The sequence below is a fragment of the Berghia stephanieae genome, chromosome 15 (genome assembly GCF_034508935.2).
Source record: "Berghia stephanieae isolate SIO BIC M18660-M18661 chromosome 15, UCSD_Bste_1.3, whole genome shotgun sequence".
Lineage (NCBI taxonomy): Eukaryota > Metazoa > Mollusca > Gastropoda > Nudibranchia > Aeolidiidae > Berghia > Berghia stephanieae.
In genome coordinates, this window is record NC_088374.1 from 13,308,096 (window position 1) to 13,325,578 (window position 17,483).

The following is a 17,483-nucleotide window of genomic DNA, read 5'->3' on the forward strand; positions in this document are numbered from 1 at the left end:
GTACTCAGGTGTAAAATGAGTACCTGGCTGTTGACAGTGTTATCCCTGTCAGAAAAAAAAAATTGAAATATCGTCTAACAGGTGTCATGTCTTGTTCTACATGTTACGTGGTGCTATTGGTCAGGGAACCCTTGTAAAGCACTTTGAGCACTCTCGGATTGGATTGTGACCACAAGACATAATTAAGAACAAAATGATTGGTTGTTGAAGAAAGAGGAGAGTTTTTACTTTTCATTGATATGTTTTTGCCTTTACTTAGTTATAAAGACTATTTGATATTCTTTCATGAAATCAGTCCACTGAAACTAAAAATTGGCAGGATTTAACCATACTATGGGTCACAAAATACATTATTTTGAGTCGACAAAAACTGAAGATGAAGTTCTCATGCAATGTTTTATGCAGACAAATGGTCACAGGACAACATCCCACCAAAATCTAATTTTAGCAAACTTGGACAAAATTCATCATTTTTAATGTCGCTCCCCCCCTCCCCCCCCCCCCCCCCCCCCCCCCCCCTTAAAGGAATTGCTTCTTTTTTTCTTTTTATCACAATATCAACCTACAAGAAAATGGACAACACATGCTTATCAAATAACATTTTCATCCAAATGAAAAAAAAATTATATATATTACTAAACACAAAAATGTGATTAATTAAAAGTATATTATTAGTAAAAATTAAGAAAAATTAAAACAGTGCAAAATGGGAAGAAAAATATCCTTTCTTTTTAAAAAAATATAGCCTTGTGATATTTGAGTCAATAAAAAAAAATTACACGGCGCACAACTCTACTGAAAGATTTGAAAATTAGAAATGTACTTTTTACAGATGGATAAACAGATAATTTGATTTCCTTTTATAACTTAAAGTCAATTTGAAAGTTCATTGAGTCACACAGATATCATAAAAATTGTACCGACACTAACACTCTCAAAAACAACCAATCTCAACACTGTAAAAAGTTGTCAGTTTGGCATTTTTAAACAAATCGTTGCATCCGAAATAATGTATTCACTTAATTACTTTAAAGGATTGCAGATCTGCACTAAGTTTTCAACAGTTTTCATCGATTTATGACATCGAGTATTATTATTGCCCCTTTGATGCTTTCAATGTGATGGTTTCGGGTGGATAATACCCAGGTTTAACTTATGGCCACACCCTCAACTCTAATATTACTGTCGTTTTCAAGCCATCAATGTGATAATTATTGCCCTGGGAAATATTTAGTTAAGCGTTATCGGCAAACTGTTAATGATATCTGTCTAGCTTCTAGCCCGAACAAACCAAAAGTAGACATATTATGATGGAGTACCACTTGATTGATACTATTTGCATCTGCTTCAGATTTTCATTTGACCTCAGGATTAAAGTGGTCAAAACAGCCATTTTCTTTCATGTATGTATAGATCAGTGTATATTACTTAGTTTTTGAATTATGGGCAAACTCTCAATTTTACCAATCAACAATCAAAACATGATCACCAGAGTACTGTACTGTAAGGTAAGTTCTCAATCCCAGGATCGTCTTTCAACTCTGCTCACGTCTGCTACTACAGGTTTATTTTCGCAGTTAATGTGGGTACATTGGTACTGCTGGCTTCCCCACCTGTTCGTTACTGTTACTGTCATTCTCTATGCTAGAATCTATATACATGAATATGTCAAGAATCAGAGCCTAAACTTAGACTAAGTAAGCGTAAGTCATTGATTTATATTAAATGATGGTGAGTACAATATCGAATGAAAATAGTTCTTTCCCCGCGAAATTGTGGGCTTTTTCCTAGTAATATAAAATAATGATAAAAAATACTAATCATTTTTTTAAAAACAAAACTTTCCATGCATAAAATACAGTAACTTTTTTTGTTTAAACCTTCCTCTACATTGCAAAAAGGAGATTGAGAGCTTATGAAAAGAATGTATTAAAATTAATAATATTTTTTTTTTTAAATGTGAAAGAAGGGGAAAAGAATTTAGGTTACAAAACAAAATATTATATATTTGCTCAATTGACAAAACACATGCGATTAAAGGGAACAATTACAGTTTTAAATAAATAATTGAAGTGTTAGAGATCTGCATATCATCCCCCCTTGATAAACGTTGGTATATAGTATACGAATGTAGCCACATAACTGTGACTATTATCTTGGTAAAAATGATGAAATATAATATGACCCATTGTGTCTAATTGGTATTAAGTCAGGATGAGGCGAATGCCAAAAAATAATTTAATATATATTGAAACTGACCTTAGCCATTGTTAACTTGTAGCCTGACACTCGAACTCACTAGGACTTAATAGTTTGACGTCATTTTTAAAGGTTTGTACAGCGTCTAGTGAGTTGTCGTTAATAGAGCTCAAGGAAACAAGTGATCCCATTTGGTTTAACTATTGATGAATGCAACTCACAATCTGATTTATTTTGTAGCCAAAGACTTGTCTTTTGACGTAATATTTTGGTCAGTGTCAGGCTTAAAAGTTAACGATGGCTATGAACTGATCAAAAATATGAAAATTCCCATTTATACAACTATTATTAGTGCTGACTGGGGAAAAAAAGTGAAATAGGATGAAAAGTTTGAAGAATTGCCTTTAAGCCCCATTTTTACTGCACTAATGTAATGAGGATGACAGATGCAGAGTACAACCAAACCAGTCAGTATGCAAATAAAGCAGCAAAGATGGAAACTGTTCAGGCATGTATTACAATGAGATAAAAATATTTCAGCTGAAACCTCAATGGACGATTATTTCAAACAAGGAGCCAAATACAGAGGGTGTACACCAACTTCACTTCCAACAACATTGAATCAAGATCTCAAAAAAATATCAAATATATTTAGAAACAACAACTGAAGAACTAATTTTAACAATACAAGGAAACATCCAATTGCCTCAGCACCTCAACACACATGACGACATTCAAAAGCTAAGAAAACTAGCACTGGACAGAGACTAATGGAAACAAATTACTAACTGGATACTAAGAACATACTGAAGCACTTGAAGTAACACACACACACACACACACACACACAAACACACACATTGTTAATGGCAAGCATCCATAGAGACAGTGCAGCCATATCCATTCATTTTACTGCACTAACCCCCACTTTCACATCAAGGATGGAGACTATCTTTTTATTATTTCCCCCCTCATATGTTACAAACTTTCTTGCATTTAACATATTTTGGTCAAGTTCCCATCTTATCACGATTAAGACCGCAGAGCGTATTAAAATATGAGAAATCCTATTGGTTAGCAAGTATGTGCTTTGAGATAGAGTGTCTCAGACAACGCTAGCTTAGAATAAAACTGAACAGTCTCTAGAGTTTTAGACAGTTTGGAACCAGCTTTCTAAAAATTACACTATCATCTATCTACAAGTGCAAGTTAGTTGGTTTTACATCAAAAGATATATCATATAAAAGAAAAATATGACAGGGTTAATCATTATAATTATAACATCTGCACACAAGTGCAAGTTAGTTGGTTTTACATCAAAAGATATATCATATAAAAGAAAAACATGATAGGGTTAATCATTATAATTATAACATCTGCACACAAATCAAGCCAAAATCATCATACAAAAAGAAGGTTAGTGGTGGGGGTGGGGAGGGGAATCAATTGTTTTCACTACAAAGCAAATAAATACATTGATTAGCAAAGATAGATTGTTAAAAAGGGCTGCAATAATAAATCTTTATAAATTAAGCCCCCAGAAAAAAAAACAACATTATTTTACAGTGAAAATACAAATAGCCAAATCATTAAATGAAAAAATAAGCAGACAAAACGATAAATCTACTTTTACGAGTATACACAAGTAGATAAATATTCATATAGAAAAGTGATTCCTCAAATCAAAGAAATGAACGAGTGAGTGAATGAAAGAATGAATATAGGTGTCTTTACCTCATGGCTTCCTCCATTCTTCAACATTCATTGGTGGGAACAAGAAATATAAACGAAAAAGGTAAAGAAATGAAAAGGCGAAGTGGAGGACGAGTAGAAGAAGAGGTGGAGGAGTGTGTGTGTGGGGGGGGGTGAGTAGTAGAATGGGGAAGTAAAGCTTTGTGGTCATGTAGTATGACACTAGCCTTTCAGACCTTTTGGTCCCAGGTTTGAGCCACACACTGGGCAATGCAAAGTTGAGTCCTTGGGGGAAAGGCTCTTCACTCATGCTTTCATCGTACTCGGGTGTAAAAAAAAAAAAAAAAATAGTAACAGCATTCTTTCTATCTTGGAGAAAAATTATTTTTAAAATTTTAAAAAAGAGATAGCGCCATACATAGGTCTCCTGTCTGGTCTTAACTCTCTGCTTACCTGCCCTTTTCAGGATTTTCCCCAAAAATTCACACCCAACTAACATAAAAACACACCCAACTAACATAAAAAATATATTTTTTATCACTCAAACACAATAGCAGTAAGTTCTTGCGATAAATAATTTCTTTAGCAAAACATGCTCTACAACACACTGTTCATTTTCTTTACATTTTATGACGTACAAGAGAAATTTGAATAAGAAAAATGTTGGTTGTATCGTAACGAATTTGACAATTTTCCTATAGTTGGTAAGGAGAGGATTAATCTATGTATTGCTTTTGGCTTCAGTTCTCTTGCTTTGAGCATGTTTAGTGGATATTGCGCTGAATAAACTCAAGCTTAGTCTCAAGTAGGAGTAGGAAAAGGCGAGTTGGAAAAGTCATAAAGAAGACCGGGGATAATAACAAAATTTATTCCATAAGGACGACCACACCAATTTGATATTGTAGTCCCATGAATTTTCAACCGACATGTTAAAAATCAGTCAAAAATTTTTTTAAAAATAATAAAAATGGAAAGAGCAGAAAGAAAAAAAAATAATAAAATAAATAACAGTGGATAACAGTAGTGCAAAACAAATAATCTTCAATATTATTATTCCTTTTTTTTCAAATTCAAATTTTGTTCACAATGATGGGATTTACATTAAAACTAACACTGTTTAGTCACAGCAGTAGTGTAAAGATAGAGAAATAATAATAACAATGAATAGAAAATAGATGCCCTGCAAGTGTTGCCAAGAATAAAAAAATATAAATCTCAGATTTCTATTACTTTTTTTTCTTTCTTTGGTGGTGTGGGGGGGGGGGGGGGTTGCTTTTTTTTTTTTTAATTGAAAGATTAGTAGACCAGAGTTCTTGTTTCTCATTTTTTTAAAAAACAAAAATGTTCTCAACATGTTCATTTTCCTAAAATAAGAAATCATCTCATGTTTCAAGTGCTCTCGGGTTCCGACAAATTGCGCAATATTCTTATTACTATTATCATTATACTGCAGTATGCATAGTAATGAAAAAGACGTGCCAAGATGAAGCTGCACATCTCACGGTTGCCCGTGAGAGAATGTATAGAACACAAAGTAGCAACATTAATTTTCAGATGTCTAGATAACGGTGCCCCGCCCTTCTTATCTGACAGCTCTTTGAGATACATGAACTGCAAAGATGCCTGCGTTCCTCGGACTCATAAATTCTAAAGATCCCTAAAACTAGGCTTAAAGTAGGGTGAAAAGCCTTACATGGCCCGGCCCCACAATGAGGAATATATTCCCTGTAGAAATCAGATAATTAACATCCCTCGAAACGTTTCAAAAAACAAACTGAAAACGCATCTTTTTTCAGTCGTGTTTCAAGGAACTCCTACTCCAATAGTTTTATATTTTATGTATGCACTCCCTCGTCCGCAGGTAAGTGTGTATGCGTGCTGTGTTCATGTCTGCATTCATGGTGGATCGGATATGGATGAAATCAAATTCATAAGCCATTGTACTAGTATACATGAACTTTGTCACTTTTGGAACACACCCGATAGAGCCTGTTTTATCTAGCAGGATAAGTGGTGCTAAACAAATGTACAATATTATTGCGGCTATGTGGTCTAGTGGTATGACACTCGCTTTCCGATTGGAAGGTCCTGGGTTCGAGCCTTGCTCGGCGCATACTTGAGTCCTTGGAAAAGGCTCATTACCCACATTCTCTCACGTACTCAAGTGTAAAATGAGTACCTGGACGGTGCCAGCATTGTCTCTGTTATAAAAAAAAATTTGAAATATTGCCTAACAGGCGTCATTCATGTTTCATTCTACATGTTACGTGTTGCTGGTGGTCAGGGACCCCTTGTAAAGCACTTTGAGCACAATTAGTGGATATTGCGCTATATAAAAAAAGCTCAATGTAAAGCTCAATCATTATATCATTTATTTTTAAATCTCAGCACCAAACCATGCACAGGAAAACACTTCAATAGTCAATTCACTCAAGCTAATGATGCCAGCACAAGCAACGATAACAAGTGCAGCATGCTCCATTGTTGTTGATTCCAAAATTAGAAGAAATAAAAATTGTCTAAGTTCATTAGTGTGTAGGAGTTCAAGTTTAACTCTTTCCTTACCGATCATTTTCAGTATTTTCCCAAAAATGGCAGGCTTACCCAGCAGAAAAATTGTTCTTATTAATTAAACAAAGATCATTCTTTGAAGTTTGTGAAGTACAAAATAAATCTGGATAAGAAATATGTATATTGTGTAACAAATGTGATGATTTTTCTGTAGGTGGTAAGGAGAGGGTTAAGCACTTTCAACACTATTTGGTAGACTCATGACTAAAGCAATATTCGATGATTCAGAGTATCTTTTTCATTCAGTAGAATCAAATGCACGTCAAGAATGACCACTAAATTATCAACCAGGCCTGTTATTCAGTTCATTTCCAGGATGACCTATAACCTTATCCTCTGACCTAATGGGTGAGATGATGAAAACTGGTCTAGCAAACTTGGAGAGTTTTTGATTCCTCCCCCTCTTTTGACTTAATCAATTGCACACTGTTTTAAAAATTTCTATTGCTCTATTTTAATTTGTGCTTCCTTACAAAGTAGCATACTATTTCCTGCCTGTCAATGTTATTGTTTATTCATCTTAATAATGCCACTACCACATTATCTCATTCGTCTGTAGTGTTTCATTCATCCTGTTTTGTTGATAAAGGGGGAAACCCGAAATGTCCATTTTATCTGTTTTCGTATATTAAATTGAAGCTTACATTCAATTTCACATTTTTATTTACTTTTGATTCCATGAGCACAGATCTACTCTCTTAAAAGGATTTACAAACCACCTGATGATACACAAAGACACGGTGATGGATTTCTCGGCATATATATGGCAAAGCAAGTTGGGGAGTATAATGATTATTGTTGTAATGTGGAGAGCGGTATATCATTTAAAAGTTTTAGCTCTAGCATAATGAGAATGGAATATAGAAAATATTTGAAAAGTAAATTAACTCGAATCTGATGCAGTGGCCTACTTCAGAAAATGGAAAAAAAATGTTGGGATTTCATTGTTATGTATGTTAATAATACTTTAATGAGTTTAAAAGCATTTTTGGCTTTTTTTAAGAAGATTATATCAGTGGCAGTATTAGTAATAATTATACTTTCTGTTTATAGCAGGGTGAAAAAGATAACCGATGATAGCAGTGCTTTTGGTTTATCAAAAAAAGGTAAGACAAAGGGGATTTGTTCAAATAGGAAACAGATGTAGATTCCAAGAGCACACTATCATAGTGCTTAGTTTGAGATCACTTAAAAGTCTCATCCAGACACAAGCACAGATCCCCACCAAGAGGAATACACTCAAATGTTTACAAGTCATATATAATATGTAAACAAATCATAATACAGTTGATAACAGAGAGATGGTTTACAAGACAAAAAAGATCATCTCCCAAAACTCTTAACTATACATTTGATTGTTTCCCTCCCAGCTAGGGTTGTCCTAACCAGGGCTAGGACAAAACCTATTAATCTCATCCCAAGACAAAGACAAACAGAAAGCATGTTGGAAAACAGATATAGGGGGATAGAAGGTACAGTAAGTACCTCGCTGCTCACTATGGGAGGTCAAGAACCCAACCCAGCTTGAGAAATATTGTATACATCTGAGCTGAGTCGTCCTTATATTAGAATTCCAGGATTGACAACAAACCTTGACCATTTGAAAAAAATAATCACATTTTTCCCGATATTTAGGCCAATTTTCTCATATTTATTATCCCGCCACTCCCCCCGAAAAATCATATTTTCAACATGTGCAGCAGTCCAAAATTTCAAATTTAACATCAGCTGAATTTACGGAGACTTATCAAGCTACTTATGAAGCCGAATTAATCCCTGAAGAACTAAGAAATACTGCAGTGCCCTCCGTACTAAAGTCACGACAATATCTTGACAGCCTCAAAACTCTGGCCCATGACCGTGACCAATGGAAACAATTAACAACATGGATGGAGAGAGCAGCTATACTTATCGACCATGACTGAATCACGCAAGCGTCATTCGGACTGCGAGACTCGCTACTATTATCAGTCCGTGTGGCTATGTGGTCTAGTGGTATGACACTCGCTTTCGGATCGGAATGTCCTGGGTTCGAGCCTCGCGCTTGGTGCATAGTTGAGTCTTTACTCACATTTTCTCATCGTACACAGGTGTAAAATGAGTACCCGGCCATTAACAGCGTTGTCTCTGTCCGAATAATTGTAATATCTCCTAACAGGCATCATGTCCCGTCCTACATGTTTAATGTTGCTGTTGACCAGGGACCCCTTGTAAAGCGCTTTGAGCACAATTAGTGGATATTGCGCTATATAAAGCTCAATTTATCAAGCTAGAGAGGGTGGGCACATCTTGCAATTCCTATGTCAATCATCTGTCTGACTATTCATTCAGATTCTCATCTTGGTGAAGACGGTAGTTAATAACCATCAACTCTACTTTTTTTTTTTTTTTCCCCCTTATTGTCACAAACTGTATTTCATTCATTTTAGTCAACATTCCCATATTGTCATATTTTGGACCTCAAAACGTATTAAAATAAGAGAAAACAAATATACTGTTGGCAAGCCCAGTATTCACTGTGTTGGACATATAACTAAGAGACAGAATTGATGATAAACGAATTCTCCTTATATTATTGCGAGAACATAAATTATTTGTTTCCACCGATTCAATGTCCTAAAAGTGGATGTTTCTTTTACAGTTATTTATAATATACGACATTTGAGATGACACAGTGAAAAAGTAGACTTCACATCTAAGATGTTGTTACAATATACTATCGTTATCAAGACAGTTATCAGTTATCTGATAATCTTAGGAAGGGTTTTGAGCCCGAAACGTTACGTGTTTGGTATTTTGTTATTTTTTAAAGTTGTTTTATTCATTTTTGTTTATTACTTAAAATAGTTATTCTACATTTTGCATTCATCACTTTAGAAATCAATTTTTTTGTTTTTTTTTTGGTTTCAATGAGTTTTCATACAAAATACAAAAAAACATTCTTTGCATTTCTCGAGATTCTAGACGTGTAAACAAGATCGATAATATAACTTTAATTGCCAACTCATCACAAAATATCTTGTACATTACAAGTTACAAGTTAACTGTCCAGGCAACAACAAATATCGGTTGGAAGAATGAATGTAGGTTTAAATCAGTAAAGCTATTTGAGAAATCAATGAATCTCGATGGATGATAAAACTCAGCTTATCATAATCACCATAATAACAACAACAATCGTAATAACAATAATAATACTAATAAATAATACAATAATAATAATAATATAATATAATACTAATAATAATAATAATAATAATAATAATAATAATAATAATAATAATAATAATAATAATACTAATAATAATATAATCATAATAATAATAATAATACATAATAATATAATAATAATAATAAAATATAATAATAATAATAATAATAATAATAATAATAATAATAATAATAATAATAATAATACTAATAATATATAATACTAATAATAATAATAATAATAATAATATAATAATAATAATACTAATAATCATAATAATAATAATAATCAATAATAATAATAATATAATAATATAATAATAATAATAATAATAATAATAAAATAATAATAATAAATAATAATATAATAATAATAATAATATAATAATACTAATAATAATAATATAATAATATAATAATAATAATAATAATAATAATAATAATAATAATAATAATAATAATAATCATAATAATACTAATAATAATAATAATAATACTAATAATCATAATAATACTAATAATAATAATAATAATAATAATAATAATAAAATAATAATAATAATAATAATAATAATCATAATAATACTAAATAATAATAATAATAATAATAAATAAAAATAATAATAATACTAATAATCATAATAATACTAATAATAATAATAATAATAATAATAATAATAATAATAATAATAATAATAATAATAATAATAATTGAGGCACATTGAAAACGGGTGAAATGGGGGGGATAAGGAAATAAAATCAGGGTAGAAGAAAGACATCCCATGACAAAAGAGCCAAGAGAGGTGATGACCCACGAATTAAAAAAAAAATAAAAAAATAAAAAAAAAAATAATTATTATTTCATTGATCACAAGGAATTAAAAAAAAAAAAAAACAAAAAAAACAAAAAACAGAAACTCACTTCTGGTGGTCGTAACTAGCTGTTCCATCATTTCTGACTGCGCTGATATAAGGGTTGTTACCCTGGTTTGGAAAACAAAATATGTTAGTGGAGACGAGAGAAAATCGTAGGCTGTTAGCAGGGACACACCATTAATGTACACATATCATTAACATTCGCTCTCAACAATATACAATATACACATCATTGGCTTTAAAATCAACCATGACAGACAAAATTTGTAAAAAAAATAATTTTTTAAAATTTCTAATTGAGCATTTGTATATCGCTCAATATCCACTAAACGTGCTCAAATTGCTTTACACAGGGTCTCTAGCCAACAGCAACACTTAACTTGCAGGACAAGACATGACACCTATTCAGTGATATTACAATTTTACGTCAACAGATACATGTGTTAACGGCCAAGTACTCATTTTACACTTGAGTATGGTGAGAGAATGTGAGTAAAGAGCCTCTTCCAAGGTCTCAACCATGAGCTGCTCACGAATCGAACCCTGGACCTTCTGGTTCAAAGGTGAGTGCCATACCGCAAGACTACATGGCGTAAAATGGAAATTCGATTTCATGTCTCAAGGGAATAAACAAACCATTCTTAAAGCTACTGATGTAGAGGAAAACACCAAAATTTTATCGATACAAAAAGAAAAATCTAGTTTAAAAAATTAAAGAACAGACAAAAAATAATTTGATTGTTTTGTAAAAAATAAGTGAATCACTTTAAATTTGTTGAGCAAATGATTATTAAGTCCCTCCAAATTTTTTTCACCTTCAAGTCTTTCTTCTTCTTCTTTTTTTTTTTTGGTTGTTTTCATGTTTCTCAGCTTTGATTTCCAACAATTCTCGTACAATTTTTGTTTTGTTTCATTCTAAATTTTTTATTGTTTAAATTTTAGAACCCTATTTTTTATTCTGAATTTTTTTTTTTTTTTAAATTAATTTTTCAAAAAATAAGATTAATAGATTTTCTTTTTCAATTCAAATATTCTAGCATTCTAAAATGTATTAAAATTTACAAGAGAATACTTTGAGATCAATTTATCAACGTCCAGCAAATCTAGTTACGATATAGATATATTTGAATGAGATATAATTTAAAAAGAGGTATATTGCTGCAAATGAACGGTTGATAGCACACTTCCTAAACTCGAGGCAATATTTCAGTAAGTCTTTTTTTCCATTCTGAGATATCTCCAAAATTGGTTCAGATAACAGCTGTACCCTTACCTTCCCATCATTATCAAAAGAGTCGAGGAAAACTCCCAAACCATTCCATTTGTCCATGGCACCAAATACGACGTTTTGATTGGGGTCCTCGCTGTGACTTTTTTGATCTGTAAACCAAATTGCCTGAAAGAAGATAAATTTAGAAATAAAATTAGCAATCATCAAATAAGTAAACAAATTTCAACTATAAAAAGTGAAAACAAGAGACAATGTGGTTTTCAACGAAAAAGGAATTTGACATTGTCACAACACTTTTTTTTGACTGGCTTTTTCAAGTTCATTATGTTAGAAACTGTAACAAACTTGAGCTTTCATATAGCACAATATCAACTAAACGTGTTCAAAGTGCTTTACAAAGGGTCCCTGACCAACAGCAGCGCATAACACGTAAAACGAGACATGACGCCTTTTAGGCGATATTACAATTTTTTCAGACAGAGACAAGCTGTTAACTGTCAGGTACTAATTTACAACTGAGTACGGTGAGAGAATGTGAGTAAAGAGCCTTTTTCAAGGACTCAACTATGCACCGAGTGAGGCTCAAACCCAGGACCTTCCAATCCGAAAACGAGTGTCATACCACAAGACCACATACCTGCACATCATGTCATCCAACATAGGTAAAATAAGTGTGGAGAAAAAGGATCAAAAATCAAAAGAACAACTGATCCTCTCTGATCTTTAATAAAAATTTTTAAAATCTGCAAAATTTATGGCTCATTACTGTATATAGAAATACATAGTCATCCATAAAATTTTTAAAAAATCATAAAATAAATAAAATTTCCCTTAATTCATCCCATAGGGTAAATTTGTCTCTAGGATCTATTCCAAGGAAAGACTGAAATAACCCTGGCATCAGCCAAAGTGCAACGCTACATATTGGGCTAGGGCGTGGTGACTTACTCAAGGCCACACAGCGCAGTGACGGGCGATCGAGCTCGGTACCTTTCGGCTATGAAGCAAAGACCGTACCACTGAGCCATGCTGCCCCTAATTCCATGCTCCAGCCTTGAACTACCTTCTAAATATGTCTTCCATGGAAACAATGACAATTTAAGATGAGCAAAGAGAAACGTGATTTGGGACCTATTCTCCCAATGCTGCAGGACTCACCATCCCATCAGCTCCAATCCTTCCTCTACCCGTCACCCTCACAGCGACCTCCAATTCCCATCCTTTGGCTTCAAACTTGTTCTTTGTCCATACAGAACCTATGGTTGGGATAAGAAATACACGAGAAAAATATAACACGCACAGTTAATCTGGACTAAAGCATGTTACACTTCTAATAAAATGTAGTGAGTCTTGGATTCACAAAATGACCTACCAAGAGGTTGAGTCTATAACTAGACTGAAAACAGAAAACTCAAAAACTTGAGCTTCTTTTGTTTGTTTTTAAGGGTTTTAAGGCACTTGCAACACATTTAGGTCATATCAGCACCAGCAAAAAGGAAGAAAATGAAAGAGTCAAAAGTTCTAGAATTCCAATTAAAGCAACCAAGAACAAGTAAGACAGAGAGGAATTGGTTCGAATAAGGAACAGATGTAGATTCCAAAAGCACACTATCATAGTTTGAGATCGTCTCAATGTCTCATCCTGACACAAGCACTAGTCCCGACTAATACACCCTCAAAGGTTTACATACCAAGATATATTTATAACATAAATGAAAAATATAACACTACTTAACAGAGAGATGATCTACAAGGTAAAAAACATATCATATGCCAAAACTATGACTACACATTTGACTGTTTTCCTCCCAGTCAAGGACACCGAGACAACGACAGAAACTCGGAGAACAAGACATAGGGGATGGAAGACACAGCGTGACCTCCTGCCCACCATGGGAGGTGCAAAGACCCCACCCAGAAACTTGAGCGTCCACCTTAAAAGAAATTCAGATACGTCCTAACATGGTTAAGAGAAAGAATAGGTAGATCACCTGCATGCATCTTCACTAAAGACTATTAAGTTCTATACCAAAGGCTCAGTTATTTTGCTTGTTGTCGCCAAAGAGTTTTCAAGACTATTAATCATACAAGACTATCATGACAATAAACAACAGATAAAACTGATGGATGAAATCCTTTAAGCAAAACTGAAAATTGAAGCCCTAGGCCTAGACTGAAGGACAAATAAGGTGGGAGTGAGGAGAAGGAGGATGATGAAAATAAAGAAGATGATTTATTTAGGATTGTTTTATTTACTCAAACTTTTAAAGTTATTTTCTTTCCTTTCCTCTCCAGATCCTGTAACAACTTTGCTATTCATTGTTAGAATAGAACACATTTTGACAAAAACAAACTGAATGTTATTTATCACTTTATTCACTCTTACTTTAACCTTAAAGTAAATAAAATGAAAATCCTTTAGTGAATCCAGAGAAGGAAGATAATGATGAGAAGAAGAAAAAGATTTTTGATTTTTTAAATTTTAAAAGAGCTTTTATATAGCGCAATATCCACTAAATGTGCTCAAAGCACTTTACAAAGGGTCCCTGACCAACAGCAACACGTAACATGTAGAACAAGACATGACGCCTGTCAGGCGATATTATATTTTTTTCCGGACAGAGACAACGCTGTTAACAGCCAGGTACTCATTTTACACCTGTGTACTGTGAGAGAATGTGAGTAAAGAGCCTTTTCCAAGGACTCAACTATGCGGCGAGCCAGGCTCGAACTCAGGACCTTCCAATCCGACAGCGAGTGTCATACCACTTGACCACATCGCCGCACATTATATTATAAGAATAATATGACAAGAAAGAGGAAGCAGCAAACTATATGGTCAAGAAGCTTTTTTACAAAACTTCCAACTAAACTGTGGGATAATTCCCACTTGCTTGGTAGTCCCTTGCTTACCTTTCTTGCTTCTCAATGACGGTGTGACTCTGATCCCTTCATCTCCAGCCAAGGTATCTGAAATGAAAATTCAGAAAAAAGAGTGGAGTAGACACTTATGTTGCTAATAATGAGTAATGAAAAGTGGCAAAAGACAATGGAGGATAAAAACTTTGCAGCGATGCCTTAACTTAATAGTCGGGTCGGGGGTTTGAATCCTCATCGCTGCAAAGATTTATTCTCTCATTATAGTCTTCTGACACTTTTCTACTCACTTCATTTCTTGTTATTATCTGAAATGCAACAATAGCAAACAATAACATGGATAAGAATAGCAGATCACAGAGTTCCAGTGTCTTGATCACACATCTCACACTTCACATTCTACTGGACTGAATTTGGGGAGTCAAAGTAAAGTTAAATGGGTTTTTTTGTTTTGATCCAACCGTCCACCAGCTAGACTTTTAGATCTGACAGAAAGTGGTTTGGGACAGATCAGTGGCCAATCTATCTAATAGCAGTGAGTCGTTGACTACACTTGTTGAAAATGACATAAGAATGAATCCATTTTGGATTACAAGAACTACGTTTTGTTTTGCTTTTAAAGAGAATAGAAGACTTAATTAGCAATAAGTTGAATAGTATATTAAAAGATACCATGAGTATTTTTTTTTTCTGTAAAGGAGTCAAGGCTGGTAAAAGAAAAGATAAGTTATGAATTATTTTTGTCAATCACGTCTACATATCACCCATTCTCTTATCAAAAATAAAATCAAGTTTAATTTGTCTCCTTTTTTTATTGCAATATCTTTATAAAAGAAGAAAAAGTCTTGTGATAAGTCATAAACCAATGCTTACTTGACCTCTTGGTCAAATTGACCCAAATAGAAAAATCCCTAGGAGTTTAATTTAGTTTATAAGTCATTCATTTGGTGGAAAAATTGATGGACGTCAACATATTGGAAGGCGTCAATGACCGCAACTTAATAAACCAACACAACAGTTGTATGGAGTGTCAACTACACCAAATAAAAGTCAACAGGTCAGGGCTATCTTCGTGGGTTGCCCCTTGCTCGTCGAATTTTGGATGACAACATATGGATCGGTATCGCTACGTAATGGATTATCAGTGACATGTAAATCTTTTGAATAGCATCTTAAATCGATTGATCTTGTCATTTATCCACTGAAAATTGTTCTACAGCTGTTTCTTACACGTGGCTAAGAACCAAAAATAACAAACCGGTAATTTTTCACCATTCATGCTTTTGGTGACCAAGTGATGGAAGGATACCAACCGTCAAAATATTCCCAAAATGGAACACTTTTATCCCTCTGGACAAGATGAGGGCCTTTAAAACTGTACTTATATTCAAATCTCCGTTTGGCATTTGAAGCTTGCCCATTGGCAAGTACTAAGAAGCTCAGAAGAACAGAAAACTGGAATAACAATATTGCAGACGACATTTTGAGTTACTTGTGTCAAACGAAGCAAACACCGCAGCTGGACGACCAAAATAGATTGACACGGTACACACGTTATTTTTATGGCCAGTTAATTTATAACAATTTACTCGATAAAATTATTGACAGATTATCAGAATTGGTTGTTATACAATTATAAACCATGCTGATTCTGAAAAAATTATCTTGTTATAATCTTAACTCTAAATTCACACTTTTAATATAAAGTGATATTCTTACAATCAACTTTGTTTTCAACCAAAATGTTAAAACCAAGGTGACCAATATGGCAGCAGGCCAGGGACAACTACTCTGTCCACCAGCGATCGGGCTTCCCCTTTGGCCTACTTTGTGATTGATGATCCTGCCAACTTGGGAAGAAAAGATCTACGTGTAACATACGTAGTGGTCCTCGCGCTAAATGCTGCATTGCAACAGTCGTAAAACAATCAGGAAGAACTTTATATCATGAAATGACGAATCAGTTCTTTTTTTTTTCTCACCACCTAAATCGTTTTATATATCGGTCCATTCATTCAATCATGAATGTTCTGTGTTAGAACTTAATTAGCATCAATTCATTTCACACATTTACCTAATTAAAAACACACCTAATTTAAAAACTCGTATCTCTGTGAGGGTGAGTGTAACTCCGAGTCGCAAGCTGTTACCGTTTTCATGGTGAAAACAATGAGGTTTGCGTTGTGGCGGCTCAGTCTAACGAGGCCCATCTTGCCACAAAGGCAAGCGATGTTTGGCGTGGTCAGTGATCAGATGGGCGACAATGATAGCAACTTTTTGATTCCCTGTGTTCGCGCTGGACACATAATTTAATGTGTGAATGAGTTCCTGCTCTGAGCAAATACGAAAGAGTGCTATGTAGCTTGTTCTTTTTATTAATTTTTTTGATTTTGTGAGTTTTGTTCACTTATAGAAACCATCTCGCGCGACGTGCACTTATTTGCAGGTCTGATAACCCAATTCCTTAGGGAGCGTTCACATATTACGTCATCAAAAATTTGCCCTTTTTAGACCCCCCCCCCTCCCCCAAGTCATCACTTGTCATCATTGACCTGACCCCCCCCCCCCCCCTCCCCCAACAGATGATGACGTCATCTAATTTAATAAAAACTAAAAGATAACTTTAATTTCACAATATTTATTATTCATTTTTCAAACCATAAACATTGATTATCAACGTTTGATAAAACACATTCAGACATTTTATTAATTTCAGAAACTGTTGATAATTTATGTTTTACGATACAATGGGGACATAAAATTTAAATTTGCAAAGATAAAATCTAACAAACATTATTTAAATTAGGCTACTTGGTGCAGGTGCTAT

At 33.8% G+C, this 17,483-nt stretch overlaps 1 protein-coding gene across 2 annotated transcripts in view; it reads right to left on the bottom strand.

Annotated features, from left to right (window-relative positions):
- LOC144960856 (protein ERGIC-53-like) overlaps positions 1-16,224 on the bottom strand; it is a 34,897-nt gene extending 18,673 nt beyond the window's left edge. The window contains exons 1-6 of one of the 2 annotated variants that reach the window (XM_078894241.1): positions 15,970-16,224; positions 14,693-14,749; positions 12,938-13,035; positions 11,822-11,944; positions 10,595-10,656; positions 3,934-3,951 (exon numbers count right to left, since the gene is read on the bottom strand). In XM_078894241.1, coding sequence (XP_078750367.1) covers positions 3,934-3,951; positions 10,595-10,656; positions 11,822-11,944; positions 12,938-13,035; positions 14,693-14,749; positions 15,970-16,138 — 527 coding nt within the window. In that variant the 5' untranslated portion in view covers positions 16,139-16,224. The remainder of the gene's footprint in view (positions 1-3,933; positions 3,952-10,594; positions 10,657-11,821; positions 11,945-12,937; positions 13,036-14,692; positions 14,750-15,969) is intronic. The other variant, XM_078894242.1, reaches the window with a different exon arrangement.
- Positions 16,225-17,483: the final 1,259 nt, after the last annotated feature.